Source organism: Theropithecus gelada, chromosome 11, assembly GCF_003255815.1.
Source record: "Theropithecus gelada isolate Dixy chromosome 11, Tgel_1.0, whole genome shotgun sequence".
Classification (NCBI taxonomy): domain Eukaryota; kingdom Metazoa; phylum Chordata; class Mammalia; order Primates; family Cercopithecidae; genus Theropithecus; species Theropithecus gelada.
The window spans coordinates 70,426,637-70,454,621 of record NC_037679.1 but is presented as its reverse complement, the minus strand read 5'-3'; the positions used below and the strand labels follow the sequence as shown (position 1 = coordinate 70,454,621).

The 27,985-nt window shown below is 51.2% G+C and overlaps 1 protein-coding gene and 1 pseudogene across 5 annotated transcripts; one reads left to right on the top strand and one right to left on the bottom strand.

The window, feature by feature from the left end:
- Positions 1-692: 692 nt before the first annotated feature.
- LOC112634659 lies at positions 693-4,581 on the bottom strand (annotated as a pseudogene).
- Positions 4,582-19,493: 14,912 nt separating this feature from the next.
- Positions 19,494-27,663, top strand: PHETA1 (PH domain containing endocytic trafficking adaptor 1). Of its 5 annotated transcripts, none has more exons than XM_025400796.1 (3): positions 19,494-19,681; positions 22,371-22,496; positions 24,931-27,663. In XM_025400796.1, the coding sequence occupies exon 3, from the start codon at positions 24,967-24,969 to the stop codon at positions 25,660-25,662; it is 696 nt and encodes a 231-aa protein (XP_025256581.1). In that variant the 5' UTR covers positions 19,494-19,681; positions 22,371-22,496; positions 24,931-24,966; the 3' UTR covers positions 25,663-27,663. The 5 variants fall into 5 exon arrangements, with proteins under 5 accessions (XP_025256581.1, XP_025256582.1, XP_025256580.1 ...); XM_025400795.1 differs by having other exon boundaries at positions 19,535-19,681; positions 22,371-22,515; XM_025400797.1 differs by lacking the exon at positions 22,371-22,496 and having other exon boundaries at positions 19,504-19,681.
- Positions 27,664-27,985: the final 322 nt, after the last annotated feature.

Below are 27,985 nucleotides of genomic sequence, written 5' to 3'. Positions count from 1 at the left end.
TCGCTCCATCACCCAGGCTGGAGTGCGGTGGAGCAATCATGGCTCACTGCAGCCTCCACCTCCTGGACTCAAGCAATCCTCCCACCTCAGCCTCCTGAGTAGCTTGAAATACAGGTGCCTGCCACCCAGACCGGCTGTTTTTTTGGGGGGTGCCAATTTTAAATAGTTTTATTTAAGACATTGCATTTTCCACTTACAATACAGTGCTTATAAACTACAATGTTACTTCTTTCCCCTGTGCACATGTTCCATATAAGTATTGAGAATGTCCAGTAATTTAGCAGCTCGACTTTATTTATTTATTTATTGAGATGGAGTCCTGCTCTGTCACCTACGCTGGAGTGCAGTGGTGCGATCTCTGCTCACTGCAACCTCCACCTCCCGGGTTCAGGCGATTCTTCTGCCTCAGCCTCCCGAGTAGCCGGGATTACAGGTGTGCACCACCATGCCCAGCTAATTTTTGTATTTTTAGTAGAGACAGGGTTTCACCATGTTGGCCAGGCTAATCTCGAACTCCTGACCTCAAGTGATTCACCTGTCTCAACCTCCCAAAGTGCTGGGATTACAGCCGTGAGCTACCACGCCCGGCCCCTAGCAGCTCAGCATTAAAACTGCCACAGAATTTGTTACAAATTTGGGTTCTTCAGTGTTTTAGCTATGTGGAATCATGTGATCTTTATATTGGGGTTGGCTTAATCAACCTCTTAAATGGTTGTCCCTGAGGAAGTACCACTAGAGGGAGGAGCTCCATTACCAGGGACTCCCCCAGGTGAGCCTCCTGGCGGTCCTCCAGCACTTGGGTCCAGCTTGGTAGTGATGGGGTTGCAGTCTTTCTCCAGCTCTTTCTGCTGATGTTCAATTTCTTCCTTCTCTGCCATCTGATTCTTATGGAGCCAGTTGATAATTTCATTACAGTTGTCAAGAATCTTCTGTTTGTCCTCACCATTAATCTTGCCTTGAATTTTCTCATCTTCAACGGTGGCTTTCCTGTTGAATGCATTGGATTCAAGTGAATTCTTGACCCTCTGCTTCTCATCTTTAGCTTTGTACTGCTCATCTTCCTGGACCATACGCTCAATGTCCTCCTTGCTCAAACGACCCTTCATTAGGTCAAACAGTCATTCATTAGTGATAGTAATCTTGTTCTTTTTTCCTGTACTATTTTTTATTTTTTTGAGACATTGCTCTGTTGCCCAGGCTAGAGTGTAGTGGTGCAAACTCGGCTCATTGCAGCTTCGACTTCCTGGGCTCAAGTGATCCTTCTGCCTCAGCATCCCCAAGTAGCTGAGACTACAGGTGCACCCTATCATACCTGGCTAATTTTTTTGTATTTTTTTTTAGAGATGGGGTTTCACCATTGTTGCTCAGGATGGTCTCAAACTCCTGGGCCCAAGTAATCCACTTGCCTCGGCCTCCCAACATGCTAGGATTACAGGTGTGAGCCACCACACCCAGCTTCCTGTACTTTTGTCCAGAGCACAGACACTGAGAATGTCTCTGACATCAGTGTCAAGTGACTTCAGTGTGAGGAACACTGTTACAGGAGGTATGCCCGTGAGCTCAAACTTGCCAAGCAGGCTGTTATCCTTGCTCATGGCACGCTCGCCTTCATAAACTGAGTAAGCACAACAGTCTGGCTGCCAGGGCAGGTAGTGAAGGTCTGTGTCTGCTTGGTAGGAATGGAAGTATTATGCTTAACAATGACTGTTGTGACTCAGCCAGCAGTTTCAATGAAAGGGAAAGAGGAGTGACATCCAGGAGCAATGAGTCTTGAATGTTTTCTGGTTTGTCTGCAGATCAGATGGCTGCCTGGGTAGCTGGATCGTAAGCAACAGCTTCATCAGGGTCAATGCTCCTATGCAGTTTGGTTTGTTTTATTGAGACAGGGTCTCGTACTGTTGCCCACGCTGGAGTGCAGTGGCACTGCAGTGTCAACCTCCTGGGCTCAAGTGATCCTCCCGGCTCAGCCTCCCAAACTGTTGGGATTACAGGCATGAGCCACCATGCCCAGCCTTCAGTTCTTTTCTATTGAAGAAGTCTTGGGCGAGCTCTGAATCTTGCAGTTAGAAGCTGAACCAGCAACCAGGGTGATATCATGAATCTGTGACTTGTCTGGTTTGGCATCTCGAAGGGCTTCTTCTATGGGTCCAGGATGCCATGGAACAGGTCAGCATTCAATTCTTCGAATCAGGCATGGAACAGGTCAACATTCAATTCTTCGAATCAGGCACGGAACAGGTCAACATTCAATTCTTCGAATCGGGCATGGTAATGGAGGTATAGATGTCGATTCCTGCCTAGAGAGAATCAATCTCAATTCTGGCCTGGGTGCTGGAAGAGAGAGGACGCTTTGCACGTTCACAAGCTGCATGAAGGCGTGGGGGCAGCTCTTTTTCTTTTTTCTTTTTGAGACGGAGTCTCCCTCTGTCACCCAGGCTGGAGTGCAGTGGCCTGATCTCTGCTCACTGCAATCTCTGCCTCCCAGGTTCAAGCAATTTTCGTGCCTCAGCCTCCTTAATAGCTGGGATTACGGGCACCCATTGCTACGCCTGGCTAATTTTTTTACAATTTTTTTTTTGAGACGGAGTCTTGCTCCTGTCACCCATGCTGGAGTGCAATGATGCGATCTTGGCTCACTGCAACCTCTGCCTCCTGGGTTCAAGTGATTCTCTTACCTCAGCCTCCCAAGTAGCTGGGATTTCAGGTGCCTGCCACCACACCCAGCTAATTTTTTTTTTTTTTTTTTTTTTGAGACAGAGTCTCGCTCTGTCGTCCAGGCTGGAGTGCAGTGGCGTGACCTCGGCTCACTGCAACCTCCGCCTCCCAGGTTCAAGCAATTCTTCTGCCTCAGCTTCCTGAGTAGCTGGGACTACAGGCGCCCACCATCATGCCCGGCTAATTTTTTGTATTTTTAGTAGAGTCAGGGTTTCATCATGTTAGCTAGGATTGTCTCGATCTCCTGACCTCGTGATCCACCCGCCTCGGCCTCCCTAAGTGCTGGGATTATAGGTGTAAGCCCCTGCGCCCAGCCACACCTGGCTAACTTTTGAACTTTTGTATTTTTAGTAGAGACGGGGTTTCACCATGTTGGCCAGACTGGTCTCGAACTTCTGACCTCAAGTGATCCATCTGCTTTGGCCTCCCAAAGTACTGAGATTACAGGCAAAAGCCACCATGCCCAGCCAGCTCTCCTGTTCTCACTGAGGTCCTTCTTATGCTTGCACGTGAGCTCAGCAGTGCAATGGCTGTCCATTTGGTTGCAAAGTCTTCTCCACCTTCTCCAGCTGTAGATTTGACCTCAAAAATTTCATCCTCAGTAGTGAGGACTGACATGTCAAAAGTGTCACCTCCTGCACGCCTATAGTCCTGCTACTCAGGAGGCAAAAGTGGGAGGCTCTCTTGATCCCAGGAGGTTGAGACCAGCCTGGGCAACATAGTGAGACCTCATCTCTACAAAAAATTAACAAATTAGCTGGGCATGGTGGCAAACACCTGTAGTCCCAGCTATTCGGGAGGCTGAGGTGGGAGGATCACTTGAGCTCAGGAGAGCAATGTTGCAGTGAGCCAAGATCGTGCCACTGCACTCCAGCCTGTGTGACAGAATGAGACTCTGTCTCAGAAAATAAAATAAGAATAAGACAAAATAAATAAAATAAAATAAAATAATAAATAAAATAAAATAAAGTGCTACCTCCCAGGTCAAAGACCAGCACATTTCTTTCAGCTCCAACCTTTTGGTTTAAGCCATAAGCAATAGCAGCAGCAGTTGGCTTGTTGATAATTCTAAGTCCATTGAGACCAGCAATAGTTCTAGCATCTTTTTGGTAGCCTGATGCTGAGTCATTAAAGTAGGCTGGCCCTGTGAGCACAGCATTGGTAACAGTCTTCCCAAGGCAGGCTTCTGCAATTTCCTTCATCTTTGTCACAACCATAGGGGACACCTCTGGATAGAAGTTTTTTGTTTTGAGACAGGGTCTCGTTCTGTTGCCCAGGTTGGAGTGCAGTAGCGTGATCATGACTCACTGCAGCTTTGACCTCCCGGGTTCAAGTGATCCTCCCTCCTCAGCCTCCTAAGTAGCTGGGACTAGAGGTGCATGCTACCACACCTGGCTAATTTTTGTATTTTTAGTACAGACAGGGTTTCACCATGTTGTCCAGGCTGGTCTCGAACTCCTGGGCTCAAGCAATCCACCCCCCTCAGCCTGTCAAAGTGCTGGGATAACAGGCGTGAGCCACCACAGCTGGCCTGAAGCTTTTTGTTTTTCCCTTGTTCTCTCCTTGGACCTTGGGCCTGCCAGCATTACTCACCACCATGAAGGGCCAGTGCTTCATATCAGACCAGACAACAGCATGATCAAATCCACACCCAATAAGATGTTGGCCATCAAAAACTGTGTTGTTGGGGTTCATTGCAACTTGACTCTTTATGGCATCACCAATCAATCGTTCAGTAGCCACAAAGGTGGCATAGCTTGGAGTGGTTTGGTTTCCTCAATCATTGACAATTAACTTTACCTTTTTGTGCTGGACAATATGCACATAAGAGTTGGTGGTGGCAAGATCAACACTAAATGAAGGTCCCTTAGAAAATGGTTGCTGGCATGCAGGCCTGGCTCAGATTGTGAAGAGAGACACATGAACCCTAAAAGCAGTGGTCATATTCAATGAGACTCTAATTAAAAAAAAAATGTAGGGCCGAGCACGGTGGCTCACGCCTGTAATCCCAGCACTTTGGGAAGCCGAGTCAGGCAGATCACGAGGTCAGGAGATCGAGACCATCCTGGCTAACACGGTGAAACCCCGTCTCTACTAAAAGTACAAAAAATTAGCCGGGTGTGGTGGCGGGCACCTGTAGTCCCAGCTACACGGGAGGCTGAGGCAGGAGAATGGTGTGAACCCGGGAGGCGGAGCTTGCAGTGAGCCGAGATTGTGCCACTGCACTCCAGCCTGGATGACAGAGCGAGACTCTGGCTCAAAAAAAAAAAAAAAAAAAATTGGAGAGATGGGATCTCACTGTATTGCCCAGGCTGGTCTCTAGCTCCTGGGCTCAAAGTGATCCTTCTGCCTTGGCCTCCCGAAGTGTTAGGATTATAGGCGTGAGCCACCATGCCTGGCCCTAAATTATTCATTTTAAAATGGTTAACTTTTTGTTTTGTGAATTTTACCTTAATTAAAAAATAATGTATAAAAGGAACCCCCCGCACCCAACACCCCCCAAAAAAGCCAGGCTCATGCTCTCTGATTTCTGCCTCCTTCACCCAGGTCAACCTTTGACTCCAGCATGAGGGGCTCTGAGAACCAAGATTCGCAGGCCCCCTGGAATTTCCCCCACATTGAGGCCCATATGTCCATATGCCTGGCATTTTCCTTTCCTGGTGAACGTCTAGACTTGGGGACACTCCACCTTGCCCTTCCTACCCTGGGAATGATGCCAGTGTTAGTGTTGGCCCAGAATCCAGGGGTTCCACTGATGCTGCCTGGTAGCCTTCTCCCTCCACATCTGCCCTCTGCACTGGCTTCACTATCAGGCAGGCTCTGCTCCTCCCACTTAACAGGGTCTCAGGTCTGAGCCTGGCTGGCCAGGCATGGGTCACATGTCCATCCTTGAACCCCTCATCATAGCCAGGGGCACGGACCGCTCTGATTGCCCAGGCAGCGGGAATGGGCAATATGCCTTCCATGGAACTCTGTGTGTGTGTGTGTGTGTGTGTGTGTGTGTGTGTGCGTGTGTGTATGTGTGTGTCTTTCTGGGGGTACCACACATCTAATCTCCAAGGTCCACACAGCCTGTCTGCCCTGAACAGAGTGAAGCCCAGAGCAGGGAGGGGCTTCCCTAGGATCACACAGCCAAGAGTCCCTGACCTGACCAGGCATTCATTTCCCCATGCCATGGGTCAAAGGCTCAGGGACCTTCTCTCTGACTGTGACCAACAACGGATTCAGCCAGGGCAGACCTGTGAAATGTGAGGCATACACAAAGTACGGGATCTGAGTTTGCTGACAGCATGGTAGAAGTGGATAAGAGGCCTTGGGGAAGGGGACAGGGTGTGGGAAGCTCAGCGGGAAACCCTACCCTGCTAGAACATCCATAGCCAGGGCTGGGCTGGCAGCCTGCCTTCCCATGAGAAGGTGGGACTGTCTTTTTGTGGGTACTCTCCTCATCTAATAAGCACTTAGCGAAATCTGCTGTGTGCCACGTGCTGGGAACATGGCAGTGCTAAAACAAAAGCCTCAGCTTTCATGGAGATTACATCCCAGAGGTGTGCTCCATTCATCCCACAAGCATTTACTGAGCACCTACTGTGTGCTAAGTATGGAGACAGGTGTTGGAGATCTGGTGGTGGTCAAGAAGATAAAGATTCCTGTGTTCATGGACACCGAACAGATAAATAGATAAGAAACTTCTCAGGCAGTGATGAGAGCTGTGGAGAAAATGAAATCAGCAAGGGTTGGCAATGATGGGGGTGGCCATAGAGCAGGTAGTCAAGGAGGTCTTCCTAGAAGAGGTGATGTTGGTTGTTTCACACGTAATGAGTCTCTCCGCATGTTTAAAACCAAACTTATACTCTTTTCTCTGAGTCCTGGTCCTGTCCCCCTGCTCAAGTTGCTGAGATGTTCAGACCAGGAACCTGGCCACTGCCTTGATTCTTCCCATTCTTTTACCTCTCACTTCTAACTTGTGACCATCTTGTACAGTTTTTCATAGCTGTTCCCTTTTCCAAGCCACCATCATCTTTCCCTTGGACCCAGTCAGCATCTTTTGCTCAGAATCTCAATGTCTGAGAGGCATCCAGGTTGTTGCATGTACTTCTTCTTTTTTTTTTTTTTTGAGATGGAGTTTCGCTCTTGTTGCCCAGGCTGGAGTGCAAAGGTGCGATCTTGGCTCACTGCAACCTCTGCCTCCCGGGTTCAAGCCATTCTCCTGTCTCGGCCTCCCAAGTAGCTGGGATTACAGGCATGCGCCACCACACCCGGCTAATTTTGTATTTTTAGTAGAGACGGGGTTTCTCCATGTGGGTCAGGCTGGTCTCAAACTTCCAACCTCAGGTGATCTGCTTGCCTTGGCCTCCCAAAGTGCTGGGATTACAGGCATGAGCCACTGTGCCCGGCCTCTTCTTCTTTTTTTTTTTTTTTGAGACAGGGTCTCGTTCTGCCACCCAGGCTGGAGTACAGTGGCGTGATCACAGCTCACTGCAGCTTCAACCTCCTGGGCTCAAGCAATCCTCTCACCTCAGCCCCTCAGTACCTGGAACCACAGGTATGTGTCACCAAGCCTGGTTAATATTTTTATTATTTGTAGAGATGGGGGGGGTCTCCCTATGTTGCCCAGGCTGGTCTTGAACTCCTGAGCTCAAACAATCCTCCTCCCTTGGGCTCCCAAACTGCTGGGATTATAGGTGTGAGACACCGTGCCCAGCCGCTTTCCTTTTTTTAATTGTGGAAAAATACACATAACATAAAACTTACCATTTTATCCTGAATCTGGTTTGGTGTTTGACAAACACACACACACACACACACACACACACACACACACCCCACACCCCACCTCTGATTTTAACCATTCTAAACTGCTAAACTGTACAGTTCAATGACATTAAGTACATTCACTTTGTTGGGCAACCATCATCACTATCTAGTTCCAGAACTTTTTCATCCCCGCAAATGGAAACCTCGTGCTGGTTGGCAGTTACTCCTTACCTACCAACCCTGGGCAACCATAAATATTTCTTGCTCTATGGATTTCTCTCTCCTGGTTATTTGTTTTATTTTGAGACAGAGTCTTGCTTTGTCACCCAGTCTGGAGTGCAGTGGCACAATCTTGGCTCACTGCAACCTCCACCTCCTGGGTTCAAGCGATTCTCCTGCCTCAGCCTCCTGAGGAGCTGGGATTACAGGCATCTGCCACCATGCCCAGCTAATTTTTGTATTTTTAGTAGAGGCGGGGTTTCACCATGTTGGCCAGGCTGGTCTTGAACTCCTGACCTCAGGTGATCTGCCTGCCTTGGCCTCCCAAAGTGCTGGGATTATAGGCGTGAGCCGTTGTGCCTGGCTCTCCTGGTTATTTAATGTCAATGGAAACTTTATTTCTTTTCATGGCTAAGCACTATTCCATCATATGGATGTACCATAATTTGTTTCTCCATATATCTGTGGATGAACATTTGAATTGTTGCTAGTTTCTGGTGTTTCTGAATAAGGTTGCTATGAATAGTTATATACAGGTCTTTGTGTGATCACGTTTTCATTTTCTTTTTGGTAAGTACTTTGGAGTGGGATTACTGGTGAGTTTCTGTTCATTTTTTTTGAGACAGAGTGTAGCTCTCTCACCCAGGCTGGAGTGCAGTGGTGCAATTTCGGCTAACTGCAACCTCCACCTCCCAGGTTCAAACAACTCTTCTCCCTCAGGCTCCCAAGTAGCTGGGACTACAGGCACACGCCACCATGCCTGGCTAATTTTTGTATTTTCAATAAAGACGGGGTTTTGCCATATTGGTCAGGCTGGTCTCGATCCTGACCTCAGGTAATCCACTTGTCTTGGCCTCCCAAAGTGCTGGGATTACAGGTGTGAGATACTGCACCCGGCCTTTTTATTTTTATTTTTTGAGACGGAGTCTTGCTCTGTCACCCAGGCTGGAGTGCAGTGGTGTGATCTTGGCTCACTACAACCTCCACCTCCCAGGTTCAAGCAATTCTCCTGCCTCAGCCTCCCAAGTAGCTGGGATTACAGGCGCCTGCCACCAGGCCCAGCTAATTTTTGTATTTTTAGTAGAGACGGGGTTTCACCATGTTGACCAGGCTGGTCTCAAACTCCTGACCTCAGGTGAATCCACCCACCTTGGCCTCCCACAGTGCTGGGATTACAGGTATGAGCCACCTTGCCTGGCCGAGTTTCTGTTCATTTTTACAAGAAATTGCCAATTTGCTTTCCACAGTGGCTATACCATTCTACCTTCCCATCAGCGTATGGAAGTTCAGTTGTTCCACATCCTCACCAGCACTTGGTGTTGTCAGTCTTTTTAATTTTGGCCTTTCTAACTGGAACATGGTATTAGCTCATTTGGTGTCAATTTGCATTTCTCTGATGTGTAATGACACTGGGCATCTTTTCATTGCTTATTAGCCATTTGAGACGGAGTCTCAATGTACCCAGGCTGGAGTACAGTGGCGCGATCTTGGCTCACTGCAAGCTCTGCCTCCCAGGTTCATGCCATTCTTCTGCCTCAGCCTCCTGAGTAGCTGGGACTACTGGTGCACGCTACCACACCCAGTTACTTTTTGTATTTTTAGTAGAGATGGGGTTTCACCGTGTTAGCCAGGATGGTCTCAATCTCTTGACCTTGTGATCCGCCCACCTTGGCCTCCTAAAGTGCTGGGATTACAGGCGTCAGCCACTGTGCCTGGCCTATATTATAGATTTTTTTTTTTTTTTTTTTTTGAGACGGAGTCTCGCTGTGTGGCCCAGGCTGGAGTGCAGTGGCCCGATCTCGGCTCACTGCAACCTCCACCTCCCGGGTTCACGCCATTCTCCCACCTCAGCCTCCGAGTAGCTGGGACTACAGGCGCCCGCCACCACGCCCGGCTAGTTTTTTGTATTTTTAGTAGAGACGGGGTTTCACCGTGTTAGCCAGGATGGTCTCCATCTCCTGACCTCGTGATCCACCCACCTCGGCCTCCCAAAGTGCTGGGATTACAGGCTTGGGCCACCGCGCCCGGCCCATATTATAGATTTTTATAAAATATCTGTTAAAACCTTTGTCCTGGGCCAGGCGTGGTGGCTCACGCCTGTAATTCCAGCACTTCAGGAGGCCGAGGTGGGAGGATTGCTTGAGTGCAGGAGTTTGAGACCAGCCTGGGCAACATGGTGAAACTCCATCTCAACCAAAAAAAAAAAAAAAAAAAAAAAAAAAATTAGCCAGGCATGGTGGCGCATGCCTGTAGTCCCAGCTACTTGAGAGGCTGAGATGGGAGGATGGTTTGAGCCTGAGAGGCAGAGGTTGTAGTGAGCAGAGATTGTGCCACTGCACTCTAGCCTGGGCAACAGGACCAAACCCTATCTCAAACACAAACACACACACACACAACTATTTTGCCTGTCTTCAGATCGGGTTGCTTATCTTATTACTGGGTTGTAAGACTTCATTATATAGCTCTGGCATTTAGATTCTGTCAGATATATATATCAAGAAAATTTTTTTCTCAGGTGGTGGCTTATCTTTTTGTTTCTCTGATGGTATCTTTCCTTTTCCTTTCCCTTTCCCTTTTCCTTCCTTCCTTCCTCTCTCCCTCTCTCTCTCTCTTTTAACAGGTTTTAAAAACAAACTTTATATTTTTTAAAGTCAATATGGGCCAGGTGCAGTGGCTCATACCTGTAACCCCAACACTTTGTGAGGGTGAGGCCGGCGGATCACCTGAGGTCAGGAGGTCAAGACCAGCATGGCCAACATGGCAAAACTCCATCTCTACTAAAAATACAAAAATTAGCCAGGCATGGTGGCACACACCTGCAGTCCCAGCTACTCAGGAGGCTGAGGCAGGAGAAATGCTTGAACCCAGGAGGCAGAGGTTGCAGTGAGCCAAGATTGCACTCCGGCCTGGGCAACAGGGCAAAATCCTGTCTCAAAAAAACAAAACACCCCAAACTTACTGAAGTCCAATTTTTAATGTTTTCAAGTTTATGCTCTTTGAGTCTTAACAAATCTTTATCCTAAAGTTGTAAAGATTTTCTATTTTTTATTTTATTATTTTTATTTCTTTTTTTTTTTTTTTTTTTTTTGAGATGGAGTCTTGCCCTGTGGCCCAGGCTGGAGTGCAATGGCACGACCTTGGCTCAGTGCAACCTGCACCTCCCGGGTACAAGTGATTCTCCTGCCTCAGCCTCCTGAGTAGGTGGGATTACAGGCATGTGCCACCATGCCTGGCTAATTTTTTGTATCTTTTTTTTTTTTTTTTTGAGACGGAGTCTTGCTCTGTCGCCCAGGCTGGAGTGCAGTGGCGCAATCTCAGCTACTGCAACCTCTGCCTCCTAGGTTCAAGCAATCCTCCTGCCTCAGCCTCCCAAGTAGCTGGGACTACAGGCGCATGCCACCACACCTGGCTAATTTTTTGTATTTTTAATAGAGATGGGGTTTCACCATATTGGTAAAGTTGGTCTTGAACTCCTGACCTCAGGCGATCCACCCGCCTTGGCCTCCCAAAATGCTGGGATTACAGGCATAAGCCACTGTGCCCGGCCCAATTTTTTGTATCTTTAGTAGAGACGAGGCTTCACCACGTTGGCCAGGCTGGTCTCAAACTCCCAACCTCGTGATCTGCCCACCTCGGCCTCCCAAAGTGCTGGGATTACAGGCATGAGCCATCGTGCCCAACCTTATTTACTTATTTTTTAGAGACAGGGTCTCACTCTGTTGTCCAGGCTGGGGTGCAGTGGCATGATCCTAGTTCACTGCAGCCTTGACCTCCTGGGCTCAAGTGATCCTTCTGCCTCAGCTTTCTGAGTAGCTGGGACTACAGGCATGTGCCACCACACCCAGCGAATTAAAAAACATTTTTTTTTTTTTGAGACAGAGTCTTGCTTTGTCACCCAGGCTGGAGTGCAGTGGTGCATCTCGGCTCACTGCAAGCTCTGCCTCCCGGGTTCACACCATTCTCCTGCCTCAGCCTCCCAGTAGCTGGGACTACAGGCATGCACCACTACGCCCAGCTAATTTTTTGTATTTTTAGTAGAGATGGGGTTTCACTGTGTTAGCCAGGATGGTCTCGATCTCCTGACCTCGTGATCCACCCACCTCGGCCTCCCAAAGTGCTAGGATTACAGGCATGAGCCACCGCGCCCGGCGTTAAGAAACATTTTTTTTTAAGAGATAGATTCTTACTATTTTGCCCAGGCTGGTCACAAACTCAGGCGATCCTTCCAACTTGCTTGGCCTCCCAAAGTGCTGGGATTACAGGCGTGAGCCGTTGTGCCCAGCCGCCCCTATTTTCTTCTAGAGATTTTAGAGTTTAGCTTTTATGTGTAAGAGTTTGATTTATTTTGAGTTAATTTTTATGTATGGCATGAGGTAAGTATCAAGGCTATTTATTTCTATATGAATATCCAGTTATTCCAGCTCAATTTGATGAGAAGACTAATCTGGATTTTTCCCTTCAAATCTCCATTTTTTCCCATTACTTAGGTCCAAAAGTTGAGAGTCCTTTTTTTTTTTTTCTTTTCTTTTTTTAGACGGAGTCTGGCTCTGTCGCCCAGGCTGGAGTGCAGTGGCCGGATCTCAGCTCACTGCAAGCTCCGCCTACCGGGTTTACGCCATTCTCCTGCCTCAGCCTCCCGAGTAGCTGGGACTACAGGCGCCCGCCACCTCGCCCGGCTAGTTTTTTGTATTTTTTAGTAGAGACGGGGTTTCACCGTATTAGCGAGGATGGTCTCGATCTCCTGACCTTGTGATCCACCCGTCTCGGCCTCCCAAAGTGCTGGGATTACAGGCTTGAGTCACCGCGCCCGGCCGAGAGTCCTTTTTATTTTTATTTTTTATTTTTTTGTAGAGACGAGGTTCCACCCACCTCAGCCTCCCAAAGTTCTGGGACTGCTAGTATGAGCCACTGTGTCCAGCCCTGGATAATATTTTTATTATTTGTAGAGATGGGGTCTCTCCCTGTGTTGCCCAAGCTGGTCTCAAACTCCCAGGCTCAAGTGATCCTCCTGCCTCAGCTTCCCAAAGTGCTGGGATTACAGGTGTGAGCCAGCATATGTGGCCCTGGAGTTATTCTTTTTTTTTTTTTTTTGAGATGGAGTTTTGCTCTGTGGCCTGGGCTGAAGTGCAGTGGGGCTCACTGTATCTCAGCTCACTGCATCCTCTGCCTCCCACCTTTAAGCAATTCTCTGCCTCAGCCTCCCAAGTAGCTGGGATTACAGGCGCCCACCACCACGCCCAGCTAATTTTTTTTGTATTTTTTTTTTTTTTTTTTTTTTTTTTTTTTTTTTTTTTTGAGACGGAGTCTCACGCTGTCGCCCAGACTGGAGGGCAGTGGCCGGATCTCAGCTCACTGCAAGCTCCGCCTCCCGGGTTCACGCCATTCTCCGGCCTCAGCCTCCCGAGTAGCTGGGACTACAGGCGCTGCCACCTCGCCCGGCTTTTTTTTTTGTATTTCTTAGTAGAGACGGGGTTTCACCGTGTTAGCCAGGATGGTCTCGATCTCCTGACCTCGTGATCCGCCCATCTCGGCCTCCCAAAGTGCTGGGATTACAGGCTTGAGCCACCGCGCCCGGCCTTTTTTTGTATTTTTAGTAGAGACGGAGTTTCACCATCTTGGCCAGGCTGATCCTGAACTCCTGACCTTGTGATCCACCCGCCTCGGCCTCCCAAAGTGCTGGGATTACAGGCGTGAACCACTGCGCCCGGCCCGTGGAGTTATTCTTAAGTCCTTTTCTTCCTTTCTCTTGTAGCAGGAAGAGCTGCAGACAAAACTCCTCAGACACCGAGTTAAAGAAAGAAGGGGTTGCTGAGCGTGGTGGCTCAACCCTGTAATCCCAGCACTTTGGGAGGCCGAGACGGGCCGATCATGAGGTCAGGAGATTGTAGACCATCCTGGCTAACATGGTGAAACCCCGTCTCTACTAAAAAATACAAAAAACTAGCCGGGCAAGGTGGCGGGCACCTGTAGTGTCAGCTACTTGGGAGGCTGAGGCAGGAGAATGCTGTAAACCCAGGAGGGGGAGCTCGCAGTGAGCTGAGATCTGGCCACTGCACTCCAGCTTGGGCGACAGAGCGAGACTCTGTCTCAAAAAAAAAAAAAAAGAAGGAAGGGGTTTATTCGGCCAGCGGCATCGGCAAGACTTCTGTCTCAAGAGCCGAGCCACCCGAGTGAGCAATTCCTGTCCCTTTTAAGGGTTCACAACTCTAAGGGGGTGCGTGTGAGAGGGTCGTGATTGATTGAGCAAGCAGGGGGTGCGTGACTGGGGGCTGCATGCACTGGTAATTAGATCGGAACAAAACAAGATAGGGATTTTCACAGTGCATTTCTATACAATGTCTGTAATCTATAGATAACATAACTGATTAGGTCAGGAGTCGATCTTTAACTACCAGGCCCAGGGTGCGCCAGGCTGTCTGCCTGTGGATTTCATTTCTGCCTTTTAGTTTTTACTTCTTCTTTCTTTGGAGGCAGAAATTGGGCATAAGATGATATGAGGGGTGGTCTTCTCCCTTTCTCTCTCTCTGTCTCTCATTCCCCACATGCAACATATCAGCAAATCTTATATATATCTTAAATGTATATTAATATGGTGTGGCTGTGTCCCCACTGAAATCTCAGCTTGAATTGTATCTCCCAGAATTCCCAAGTGTTGTGGGAGGGGCGCTGGGGGAGGTCATTGAATCATGGGGGCCAGTCTTTCCCATGTTATTCTCATGATAGTGAATAAGTCTCATGATATCTGATGGTTTTATAAGGGGTTTCTACTTTTGCTTCTTCCTCATTTTCTCCTGCTGCCACCATGTAACAAGTGCCTTTCGCCTCCCACCATGATTCTGAGGCCTCTGCAGCCACATGGAACTGTAAGTCCAATTAAACCTCTTTTTGGCTGGGTGTGGTGGCTCATGCCTGTAATCCCAGCACTTTGGGAGGCAGAGGCAGGTGGATCAAGAGGTCAGGAGTTTGACACTTGGACACAGGATGAGGAACATCACACACTGGGGCCTGTCGTGGGGTGGGGGAAGCAGGGAGGGATAGCATTAGGAGATATACCTAATGTAAATGATGAGTTAATGGGTAAAGCACACCAACATGGCACATGTATACATATGTAACAAACCTGCACGTTGTGCACATGTACCCTAGAACTTAAAGTATAATAATAATAAGAAGAAGAATAAAGAGATCAGGAGTTTTCAAGACCAACCTGGCCAACATGGTGAAACTCCATCTCTACTAAAAATACAAAAAATTAGCTGGGCATGGTGGCAGCTGTAATCCCAGCTACTCAGCAGGCTGAGGCAGAAGAATCACTTGAATCTGGGAGGCAGAGGTTGCAGTGAGCCGAGACTGCGCCACTGTACTCCAGCCTGGGTGACAGAGTGAGACTCCATCTCAAACAAAAACAAAAACAAAAACAAACAAAAAATATATTTTTGTTCCCAGTTTTGGGTATGTCATTATCAGCAGTGCAAAAATGGACGAATACAGTAAATTGGTACCAGGAGTGGGGTGTTGCTGACAAAATCTGTAAAAATGAGGAAGTGACATTGAAACTGGGTAACAGGCAGAGGTTGGAACAGTTTGGAGGGCTCAGAAGAAGACAAGAAAATGTGGGAATGTTTCAAACTTCCTAGAGACTCATTGAATGACTTTGCCAAAATGCTGATAGTGATATCGACAATAAAACTCAGGCTGAGGTGGTCTCAGATGGAGATGTGGAACTTGTTGGGAACTGGAGGAGAGAGAACTCTTGTTATGTTTTAGCAAAGAGACTGGTGGCATTTTGCCCCTGCCCTAGAGATCTGTGGAACTTTGAACTTGAGAGAGATGATTTAGAGTATCTGGTGGAAGAAATTTCTAAGCAGCAAAGCATTCAAGAGGTAACTTGCAGGTTGGAAGTGGTGGCTCACGCCTGTAATCTCAGCACTTTGGGAGGCCAAGGTGGGCGGATTACCTGAGGTCAGGAGTTCAAGACCAGCCTGGCCAAGATAGTGAAACCCTGACAAAAAATTAGCCAGGTGCAGTGGTGCACACCTGGTGCCACCTACTCAGGAGGCTGAGACAGGAGAATCGCTTGAACCCAGGAGGTAGAGGTTGCAGTGAGCTGAGATCACACCACTGCACTACAGCCTAGGCAACAGAGTGAGACTCTCTCTCTCAAAAGAAAAAAAAGAAAAAGTCATTTGCAATAGAAAGAAAAGCCCATTTTCTGGGGAGAAATTCAAGCCAGCTTCAGAAATTTGCAAAAGTAGCAAGGAGCCTAATGTTAATCCCCAAGACCATGGAGAAAATGTCTCCAGACCATGTCAGAGAACTTCCTCGCAGTCCCTTTCATCACAGGTCTAGAGGCCCAGGAGGAAAAGTGGTTTTGTGGGCCAGGCCCCAGGTCCCTGTGCTGTGTGCATCCTAGGGACTTGGTGTCCGGTGTCCCAGCTGCTCCAGCCATGGCTGAAAGGTGCCAACACAGAGCTCGGGCTGTGGTTTCAGAGGGTGGAAGCCCCAAGCCTTGGCAGCTTCCACATGGTATTGAGTCTGTGGGTACTCAGAAGTCAAGAGTTCAGGTTTGGGAACCTCCACCTAGATTTCAGAAGATGTATGGAAATGCCTGGATGCCCAGGCAAAAGTTTGCTGCAGGGGTGGGGCCCTCATGGAGAACCTCTGCTAGGGTGGTGCAGAAGGGAAATGTGGGATTCAGAGCCCCCACACAGAGTCCCTACTGGGGTACTGCCTAGTGGAGCTGTGAGAAGAGGGCCACCATCCTCTAGACTCTGGAATGGTAGATTCACTGACAGCTTGCACTGTGCGCCTGGAAAAGCCACAGACACTCACTACCAGCCCGTGAAAGCAGCCAGGAGGGAGCCTGTACCCTGCAAAGCCACAGGAGTGGAGCTGCCCAAGACCATGGGAACCCTTCTCTTGCATTTGGTGACCTTGATGTGAGACCTGGAGTCAAAGGAAATCATTTTGGAGCTTTAAAATTTGACTGCCCTGCTGGATTTCAGACTTGCATGGGCCCTGTAACTCCTTTGTTTTGGCCAACTTCTCCTATTTGGAATGGCTGTATTTACCCAATACCTCCATCCCCATTATATCTAGGAAGTAACTAGCTTGCTTTTGATTTTACAGGCTCATAGGCAGAAGGGACTTGCCTTGTCTCAGATGAGACTTTGGACTGTGGACTTTTGGGTTAATTCTGAAATGAGTTAAGACTTTAGGGGACTGTTGGGAAGGCATGATTGGTTTTGAAATGTGAGGACATGAGATTTGGAGGGGGTGGGGCAAAATGATATGGTTTGGCTGTATCCCCACCAAAATCTGAACTTGAATTGTATCTCCCAGAACTCCCAAGTGTTGTGGGTGGGACCCAGAGGGAGGTCATTGAATCATGGGGGCCAGTCTTTCCTATGCTATTCTTGTGATAGTGAATAAGTCTCACGAGATATGAAGTGTTTATCAGGGGTTTCCACTTTTGTTTCTTCCTCACTTTCTCTTGCCACCACCATGTAGGAAGTGTCTTTCACCTCCCGCCAAGATTCCAAGGCCTCCTTAGTCATGTGGAACTGTAAGTCCAATTAAACCTCTTTTTGTTCCCAGTTTCAGGTATGTCTTTATCAGCAGTGTGAAAATGGACTAATACATATATCCATTAAATATATATCTATAATTAACCACTTCTCTCCACCTCCACTGCTCCACTCTAAGCCACCACCATCGCTTGCTTGAACTACTGCAGCAGTGTCCTCCCTGGTCTCCTGGCTTCTACTGTCATTCCCTGCAGTCCATCCTCCCATAACAGCTAGGGACCATGTTAAATCTAACACAGACCATGTCCCTCCTCTGCTCAAAACCTTCCCATGGCTCCCTATTCTTCTTAGAGTGAAAGCAAAATCTTTCCTCTGGTCCTTAAGCCCCTAGGTCACCTGGTTTTGCCAATAATCTCTGATCTATTGTTTTGGGTTTTTTTTCTTTTTTTGACAGAGTCTTGCTCTGTCACCCAGGCTGCAGTGCAGTGGTGCAATCCTGGCTCACTGCAACCTCTACCTCCCGGTTCAAGTGATTTTCCTGTCTCAGCCTCCCAAGTAACTGGGATTACAGGTGTACGCAACCATGCCTGGCTATTTTTTTTTTTTTTTTTTGTATTTTTAGTAGAGACCAGGTTTCACCATGTTGGCCAGGCTGGTCTTGAACTCCTGACCTCAAGTGATTGACCCACCTCGGCCTCACGAAGTGCTGGAATTACAGGCGTGAGCCACTGCGCCCAGCCACCTGACCTATTTTCCTACTACTCTTCCGTTTGCTCACCTAGCTCTACTGGTCTCCTTGTTGTTCTTCAAACATGCCCAGGATGGCCCCATTTCAGGGCTTTTGTACTTGCTGTTCCCTCTGCTTGGGACATCCTTCTTCCAGATAGCACATGGCTCCCTCCCTCATTCCTCCAGGTCTCTGCTCCTCAGAGAGGCCTTCCCTGACCACCTTGTCTAAAAGCTGCACTTCCAGCCTAGGCAAGATAGCAAGGCCCTCCATCTCTACAAAAAATTTACAAAAAATTAGCTGGGTGTGGTGGCGCACACCTGTAGTCCCAGCTACTTGGGAGGCTGAGGTGGGAGGATTGGTTGAACCCAGGAGTTCAGGTTACAACAAGCTGTGATTGTGCCACAGCACTCCAACCTGCGTGACAAACAAACAAAAACAACAACAACAACAAAAACTGCACTCCCAGGCTTTCTGCCCCATTGCCTTAGCGTACAGTCCTAGCATGAATAACTTACAGAACTCATTTGTGTTGTCTTGATTCTTGGCTGCACCTACTTACCTGGTTCAGGAGCAGTGCCTGGCACACAGTAGGCACTTAGTGAGAGGCTGAACGATGGAGAGCTAAGCCTGGTCTGACCTGTTCTTCCTGCTTTCAGGCCAGGACTGAACAGTGATTGGGAGGTGGCAGGTGGTGGAGAAGAGGCGTCAGGAACAGGAAGTAAGGAAGGGTTCAAGGAGCTGGAACTGTGTTATTTTGGGCAGGGCAAAAACAACAGCAATTCCTATTTCTTGAGAGCTTTCTTTTGTGCCATGCACTTTACATATCATGATCGTCTTTATTTTCCGGATGAAGAAACGGAGGCTTAGAGAAGTGAAATGATTTCTCTAAGCTCACACAGTGTTCAGTGGCCTAGTGCGACTCGAACTCAAGTCTGCCCCATTCCAGAACTTTCTTCACCTGGAGCCAGGGGAAGCTTGCGAGGCGCCCTGTCCGTATGGAACAGTGCTGTATGGAAATGTACTGGATTCAGCTGTTTTCTGCCAATTACACATTTTTCAGGAGTTAGAGCTATTTTTCTAATATAACTGGGAGTTAAATTTGCTAAACCTGGCAACCCAGGTTTAGCAAATACTTTTATTATTTGTAGAGATGGCGGTCTCCCTATGCTGCCCAGGCTGGTCTTGAACTACTGGCTCCTGCCTTGTCCTAGGGGGAGTTTGGACTTAAGCCTAGGACTTCAGCGAATGGCCCGCCCAGGATCCCCAAATGCTTTTTCCAGGCTAATCCACGACCTGAGCCAGTCCTTACCTTTGGAATCGCAATGAGCTTCCCGGGCTCGAATCCTCTTTTCTGGGCTAGGGCACTGGGGAGTCGAGAGCCACGAGCGGACCCTTTAAGAGTGATTTCGAGGGCGGGCTCACGGGGGCGTGGCGAATCCGGGGGCGGGCCGGTTCGGGGCCGGCCAATCGGGAGGCGGGAAGAACGCGAGGGCGGTCCCGGCGCGAGCAGGCTGGGAAGGGTTAAAGGGGCGCGCCCGTGGGTCGCGGACTGTCCGGTTGCTCCCGCCTCCTTCCGTCGGATCTGAGCTCTCCCGCGGCTGCGCCGCCCCGGCCGCCCAGGAGACAAAGCGCTGCTGCCGCCGTTGCCGCAACCGGGCCAGTCCTGGACCATGGCCGGGTCACCCCCCAGCCTCGCGCCTCCCGTCCCGTCGCCGCCCTAGGCCTGCGCTGCGAGGTAAGGCGGGCCTGGCGGGGGGACCTGCACCGGGACACGGGACCCGGGTCAGGCCGCCCTGGGCCTCGGGGTTCCCCGGCCACCTGGAGAGCGCGCTGCGGGGATCTTCCCTGCTGGGACTTTGCACCAGTGGTCACTTCTCCAGCTGCCGAGGCGAACTTGGCCGATGACCACCCTCCCCGCCCTCAGCCCACAGGGACATCTGCCGCTGTGGGGGACTGCGGACAAGCCCCCTATTCTGCCGCTGATCACCCATCTGGGGCCCTGACTGTCCTTTAAGGAACTTAAGAGAGCTGCCACGCACAACACACAAAGGGACAGAGAGCAGCCGGGAGCAGGGCCACACCTGGAGAAGCAGCCCCTGCCGTGGGCAAGGGGGCTGCCTGTGTCTGGACGGCGGTGCTGGCACGTCCCTGGGGTCCCTGCTGGTGCGCTGACGGACAGGCTGGTCTTCAGTGTTCTTGGCACACATGTTTTTCAGCCTGTGCCTGCCACACCCTCTTCCCCACGCCCGCTGCTGGGGGACACTGAGGGCAGCTGGATTCAACCCCAGAACCTGTGGTTCTGGCTTCTTTCGTTAAAGTGAGTGCCAAAATGCCATGCTTCAGTCTCCCCAGAGACCTGGGTTCCAGGGCCAGCTGTGCCCCTGGAGATCTTGGATGAATTATTTGCCTTTTTGACAGCTCTTTCCCTGAAAGCATTTTGCAAAATGACTCTTCAGGAGTAAATTCACTCAGCCCATAGAGGGATGGAAGTTAACATCCCCATTTTGCAGATGAGGCTGAGAAAACCCCGACTCACAGCAGCTAATATTTGCAATCCATTTCCCATAGTTTGCCAGTGGGTTTTCCTTCTTTTAGCTCATGGACCCTTGCCACACAGCCCATTTTAACAGACGAGGAAACTGAGGCTTGGAAAGGTGAAACGACTTGTCCAAGGCCTTCCAGCCTGGACCTGCAGAGGCAGGAACTTTGCCTTGGGAGCAGCACGGGGCCAGGCTCCCTCCAGCTTCCTGTCTGGCCCTGGGCTGTTGAATCAGCAGCAGTGCCCACAGCGGACTCTGAACTTCTTGGAAAACAGTGTGGGGAGATAAGGCAGGGACCAGGCCTTCGCTCCAGGCAAGGCTGGAGCCTGTGCCCCTGCAGTTTCCTGCCTTCCCTGTTCTGGTGGAGGCAGGGGTCATGGGCAGAGCTGGGTCCTGGGCCTGCTGGTGACTTTGAAGCAGTTTGGCCTCCATCTGGGCAGTGCAGGGAGGAGGTTTGCTGAGCAGGAGGGAAGTTGCTATTCCTTTGGCCTTGATGGGGTGGAGAGACCCCAAGATCGGCTCCTTTATTTGGGTGGCTTGCCTGGAGCATGTGATTCTGGGCACAGTTGTATGCCTCTGGCCAACTTATTGAACCTCCCTGTGTCCATTTCCACATCTGTGAATGTGGGGTGAGACCTCTTGTCATGGGGCCGTTGAGAAGTTTCAAAAGATACCTGCAGAATGAATCAAACAGCTATGTGAGCACCTACTGCATGCCTGGCACTGGAATTCAGACCACAAACGCCCCAGCTTTCCTAGAGCAGGCAAAAATGACCCAGGTATTAATAATTTCAGGTGGAGGCACAGGAGAGGGACTGGAGGGCCTCTTATGCATAGGGTGGCCAGGGACCACCTCTCTGAGGAGGTGACAGCTAGGCTGAGACCAAAGGATGGGGAACTGGCCTTGTGAAGACCAGCAGGCAGACAGCCGGGACCAAGTCTTGGAGGTGGGGATGTATCTGGTGTATTTAAGGAACAGAAAGGAGGCCAGGATGGCTGGAGCTGAGTGAACAAGGGGGAAAGAGGTAGGAAAAGGGAACTTGGAAGCCATGGGAGGCTTGGACTGTTTTTTTTTTTTTTTTTTTTTTTTTTTTGAGGCAGGATCTCACTATGTCGCCCGGGCTGGAGTGCAGTGGCATGATCACTCCCAAGTTCAAGGGGTCCTTCCATGTTAGCCTCCGAGATAGCTAGGACTAGAGGCTTGTGTCAACATGCCCAGCTATTTTTTTTCTATGTTTTGTGAAGGTAGGGTCTTGCTGTGTTGTCCAGGTTGGTCTCTAACTCAAGCGATCCTCCGGCCTCAGCCTCCCAAAGTGCTAGCATTACAGGTGTGAGCCACTGCACCCTGCCTAAGGATTTAATTTTATGCTGAGAAAAGTAGGGAGCCATGGGAGGGTTTAGAGCAGAGGAGGAGTGTGATTGGACTTAATTTTCACAGGATCCCTCTGTGGGGAGTGGATTTCAGTGTGGCTCGGAGAAAAGCCTAGGAAGGAGGCTTGGATCTTACTTTGAGGAACATGGACGGGGACGGGCAAGGAGACTTGTGTGGAGGCTACAGCAGCCGTTCCAGTGAATGGTGATGGGGCCTAGAATGGGGAGGTGGAGTGGACAGATTAGGCAACTGATTTGGAAGACGCTGGAGAGGGGGGATCAACTGGACTTGATATGTGATCAGATGTGGGGGTGAGAGGGAAACCAAGGGCCATTTGCTGAGATCAGAAGTATGACACGGGGACGTTTGGGGAAAAGCCAAGAAGAATGTGAACTGCAGCTGTGCTCAGCAGGCGTTGTGTGCCTAGCCCCGTGCTCCACAAAGTCCGTGTAGTCACTGTATCATTGTCACAACAGCCCTGACTTAGGCACTGTTACGATCCCATTTTACAGATGCAGAAACGGAGGCCCAGAGAGGTTAATAGCCTGCCTGGGGTCCCCCAGCCCAGATGCTGCAGAGCTGACATTTGAATCCAGAGAAAAGCAAGCTGAGGCTGGAGCTGAACAGAGGGCAGGGAGGCGAGTGGTGGCCTGAGAGGTAGGAGCGGAACTGGGCAAGTGGGGCGGGAGGGTCCTGTGAGAACTGGGGCCAGCATCCACATGGGAGTTGATGGGTGGTGGTGTGGGGAATGCGTGAATCCCTGTGGCTTAGAGAGGGACAGCTGTATCTGAGAGGCAGGGTAGGGATTCAACACCTGGAGACTTTGGGAGCTCTGGCCTTGGCCCCCCACTAGATCAGGACAGACTGACCTCAGTTTCTTTTTTTATTTTAAGTTCCGTGATACATGCGCAGAACATGCAGGTTTGTCACATAGGTATACGTGTGCCATGGTGGCCTGCTGCACCTATTGACCTGTTCTCTAAGTTCCCTCCCCTCACCCCCATCACCCAACAGGCCCCCGTGTGTGTTCTGCCCCTCCCTGTGTCCACGTGTTCTCATTGTTCAACTCCTACTTATGAGTAAGAACATGCGGTATTTGGTTTTCTGTTCCTGTGTTAATTTGCTGAGGATGATGGCTTCCAGCTTCATCTATTTCCCTGCAAAGGACATGATCTCATTCCTTTTTATGGCTGGATAGTTTTCCATGGTGTATATATACCACATTTTCTTTATACACTCTATCATTGATGGGCATTTTCTCAGTTTCTAAGTCACAATTCATGTTCCCTCTTCTAGGAAGCCTTCCCTGACTGCCTGTGTGGGTGACAGGAGGTGGCAAGGACAACCCCTTCCACCCTAGGTCAGGTAGTCCGACAGGGCCTCACTGCGGTCAGCTGCTCCTAGGAGAGCCACCACCCTGACCTCATTCCACCAGGCTCTGAGAAAGACGCCACCCAGGCAGGGCAATGAACACTGAGTGCCTACTGCGTACCAGGACTTTATATGCTTTGCCTCTTGAAAAATGTAGCTACCATCCTATGCAGGCTGAGGCTCTACAGTGGGAGATAAGGTGGGCTCTTAAAATGGCCATGGAAAACCCCAAGGGAAGGTGGCCAGGCCAGGGACGCAGATGCCACCTCCCGATAAGTCCTTCCTGGCCAGCATTGCCCCATCGTATACTCCTTGGGGGGAAGTGAATGGGGTCACTGTGGCTGACGGCATGGAGTTAGAGTCCTCTATGCTAAATGGCATGGGACGCCCCCCTGCCCCTCCTTCCTGTAAGTCAGCCTAACCCTGGGTTTGCATGTTTGCCCAGATTCTTTCTTTTTTTTGAGATAGAGTCTGGCTTTGTCCCCAGGCAGGAGTGCAGTAGTGCGATCTCGGCTGACTGCAACTTCTGCCTCCTGGGTTCAAGCAGTTTTCCTGCCTCAGCCTCCCAGGTATCTGGGATTATAGGCACTCCCCACCAGGCCTGGCTTTTTTTTTTTTTTTTTTTTTTTTGAGATGGAGTCTTGCTCTGTTGCCCAGGCTGGAGTGCAATGGCATGATCTCAGCTCACTGCAACCTCCGCCTCTTGGGTTCAAGTGATTCTTCTGCCTCAGTCTCCCAAATAGCTGGGATTATGGGTGTGCACCACTACACCTGGCTGTTTTTTTTTATTTTTAGTAGAGATGGGGTTTTGCCATGTTGGCCAAGCTGGTCTTGAACTCCTGACCTCAGGTGAGAAGGATCGGCCTTGGCCTCCCAAAGCCCTAGGATTACAGGCGTGAGCCACTGCGCCCAGCCCCTGTCTTATTTTCCACAGGACATGAGACTACCTGGCAGACATCGTATCTGTTAACTGTCTGCTCCCTTTCACTTGCCAGTGGCATTTCAACACAAGGGCAGGGACCCTGTCCGTCTTGTTTTTGCTCTATCCCTAGGCCTGGAACAGTGCCTGGCACACAGTAGATGCTTAATAAACATTCCATGAATGAAGTCAATCTCTACAAGTCTCTGAAGTTGGTTCTGCCCATATCCCTATTTCATGGACGGACAAACCCAAGGTCGAACCACAGTCAGGGCTGGGACCTGGCAGGGACTGCGGAAGGCCAGCTGGTCTTGTTCTTGGGATGATGGAAACAGCAGCGCCTGAAATGAGGCCTGGGTTTGGATTTCAGCCCTGCCCAACCTGCTTTGTGACACCAGGGAAGCAGTTAACCTCTCTGTGCCTGTTTCCTCATCTGTTGAACCCAAGCCAGGCCAGTCCCTGTAACCTAAGGTCTATTGTGAGATCAAGTGAGTTCATCCCTCTGAAATGTCTGGCATGCGGCAGGAACTCACAACATTATTTCAGGGATACAGGAGGGCAGGAGGTTATGAGGCTGTCTGGGGAGGCTGGTGAGACCCAGGTTCCAGTCCTGTCTCTGCTCCTTAGGAGTTGTGGGCACATGGGCTGCCTGCTTCCACCCTGTGAGTGTCAGTTTCCTCATCTGTGAAACGGGGATGTAGAGTGGCCACAAGGTCCCCTCGGGGCACTGGGTGACCTAGCATCAGTGGCCTTGTGCGTAACAGCCCTTCGATGGGGTCCAGGCCCCGGGCTCCCCTCCAGACCCGGCGATTGCCGCCATGAAGCTGAACGAGCGCAGCCTGGCCTTCTACGCCACCTGCGACGCCCCAGTGGACAACGCAGGCTTCCTGTACAAGAAGGGCGGGCGACACGCAGCCTACCACCGGCGCTGGTTCGTCCTGCGCGGGAACATGCTCTTCTACTTCGAGGATGCGGCCAGCCGCGAGCCTGTGGGCGTCATCATTCTGGAGGGCTGCACCGTGGAGCTGGTGGAGGCCGCGGAGGAGTTCGCCTTCGCCGTGCGCTTCGCGGGGACCCGGGCGCGCACCTACGTGCTGGCCGCTGAGAGTCAGGCCGCCATGGAGGGTTGGGTCAAGGCCCTGTCGCGTGCCAGCTTCGACTACCTGCGGCTGGTGGTGCGTGAGCTGGAGCAGCAGCTGGCGGCTGTGCGCGGCGGGGGTGGCATGGCCCTGCCCCAGCCTCAGTCCCTGCCCTCTGCCCCGGCCCCAGTCCCAGCCCTGCCCCTGCCCCGCCGGCCCAGCGCCCTCCCGCCCAAGGAGAATGGCTGTGCTGTCTGGAGCACTGAGGCCACCTTCAGACCTGGACCCGAGCCCCCTCCGCCACCGCCTCGCCGCCGGGCCTCCGCACCCCACGGGCCCCTGGACGTGGCCCCCTTCGCCCGGCTGCACGAGTGCTATGGCCAGGAGATCCGGGCCCTGCGCGGCCAGTGGCTCAGCAGCCGGGTCCAGCCCTGAGGCCACCAGGGCACCTGTTTTAGGGGGATGCAAGCTCCACGCCCTCTGGGACAGGCCGGGTCCTGGAGAGACTGGGGGAGCTGGTCCTGAGGGAAATCATGGGCAAAGCTGGCCTCCAGTCCCTGAATGGCCTGGTTTTGGGGGATGCAGGCTCTGAGAAGGTGCTGGATTCTGAATGGGCCTTTAGGACCATGTGATTCAGAAGGCCTACCCTTGAGAGGACGTCACACGCGACACTAAGGAGAATCCAGGGCCTGAGGGGGAGGTTTCCTGAGAACTCCGGCCCCAGGCTGGCCTGAGCTGCCTGGCAGAGGCCTTTGCTGGCAACAGGCCTTGCTGGGCCTGCAGCTCAGAGGGTCACTGGGACTGAGGACAATCTGTGGCCTGAAAAGCAAATGCACAGTTAGTGCGGCTCCTGACCGGGCCCTCAGGGTGGATAGAGAGGATGGGTTGTGGCAGCTATACCTGGGCCTGGCCTTGCTCCAGGACCTGCCAGAGGAGCTGACCTGGCTCCATGCCTGCCTGTCTCCAGGAGCAGGACAGTGGCTTGGAGGGTGGCGACCGGGGACACAGGTGCAGGTGTTAGTGCAGGACCGGAAGGGTGAGGTTGCCTGGTCGCTGGGGCTCCTGGCCTGGGCCGGCTGAGGCAGGACTCTGCTGGGTCCCCTGCCAGGCCTTATGGTGGTGCTCCTGGTGGTAGTGGCTTTCTGGCTGCAGGCCCTGTCTTTGTCTCCGTGGTGGCTCTCACAGGGCTTTCCAGACACTCCTTGACTGCATCCTTCAGTCTTGGCCCCCAGGCCTGGGGCCCCTTGGGAGCTCTCCTGACCTCCCTTTCTGGGCTGGGCAGCCATGGCCCGAGGTGACCTTCTAGCAGGTTCCCCCAGGGAGGGGAGGCCACCAGCTGACTCACCACCTAAGATGGCCCAGGTGCTGACCTAGTGGCAGAGAAGACACAGCCTCACACCGAATGCAACTTCCAGAGCCCCTCTTCAGCTCCAGGCAGCCCCCTCCAACAGGTCCCCTCCTGAGCTCAGCCCCCACCCCCATACTCCCGGTGGGGACCAGGTCTTGCCTGGCTTCGGGGCTGACCGCCGGTCCCCTTTCTTCTCACCACAGTGCCCATTCTTCATCCAGGGAGAACCTTGGGGCTGGGAATACCCTCTGGCCCTCACCCTGGGTCATGTTTACAGTCCTCAATGCCCCACACCAGGGGCCGCCTGAGGACACCTCCACCCTGACCTTGATTTTCCCAAACGCTGCCTCTTGGTGACAGACTCAGCCCGAAACCCCTTCTTTCTGTCTTTGGAGACCCTTGGGCTTGGGGAAATATGGAGGGGGGTGTGTCTGCAATCAAGGCCTCTCCAGCTCACGGCTGGCCCGGTGGGCTGGGACCTCAGTCTGAATTTTAAATACTTACGGTGCATTTTTTTTTTCTGGCAACAAAACTTGATGTTTTCACTGCTTTAGTTTCCTGCTTGCTGGTGGGAGGGGATATGATCTGTGACTCTGGGCTTGGCTTGGGGGAACAGTTGTCACTGCTCCTGGGAAGAGGGGCAGCTTGGGCTGGAGAAGCACAGCCAGAGATGGAGCCCCTCGAGAGGGATCCTTGGCTGCTTCATTGTCTTCCCCCCAGCAAGCCCTGCTCTCCTCCACAGGCACCTCCGGGGTCTTGGTACGGTCCCCGCTCACCTCCTTCCAGAGTCCTGAGCGGTGTGGGTGGGGGTGGCACAGGATCTGGGGCTTGGGAGGGGTTCGGAGCTGCCCAGAGCCCCGTGTCCTGGCAGACTCAGCTGGTGGGGTGAGGTGTTAACCCCAGTCCTGGCGTAGGTTTACAGACTCTCAAGGTACGCTGGCCCTGGTCTCCTGGGAGAGAGGGGTGGGGGGATGTCCCCTACCAAAGCACAAGGTGGGGTCAGGCTGCCTCCCAGGTTGGGTGTCGGGGGAGCTTTCCGGCAGCCTGGGAGGGAGATGCAAGGGCTAAAATAAAATTTTGTCAAGTAATGGCTGATCATGTCATTTTTTTCCCCATCAAAATCCTTGATTGATTTCCCCGGCAGAGCCCAGAGCAGGCTGTGCAAGGGCAGGGACTAGTGGGTGATACCACATGGCTGGTGCCCTGCCAGGCGCATTCTCACTTCTCAAGGCAGATGCTGGTCCCATTTTACAGATGTGGGAAACAGGCTCATTGAGGTTATGAAACTTGCCAAAGCCACATAGCTGGAGAGTATCAGAGCAGGGATGTAAATCTCTGGAATCCCATGACAGGATAGAGTCTTCAGGAGGAATATGAGGGAAAATGGAGCCCAAAGTTCCTTTCAGAAGG

Bases quoted from the DNA above. Each gene is read 5' to 3' on its own strand.
- PHETA1 (XM_025400793.1), top strand. From the start codon at position 24,717: ATGAGGCTGTCTGGGGAGGCTGGTGAGACCCAG. The intron at 24,750-24,930 runs GTTCCAGTCCTG...GATGGGGTCCAG, and splicing joins GGGAGGCTGGTGAGACCCAG to GCCCCGGGCTCCCCTCCAGA.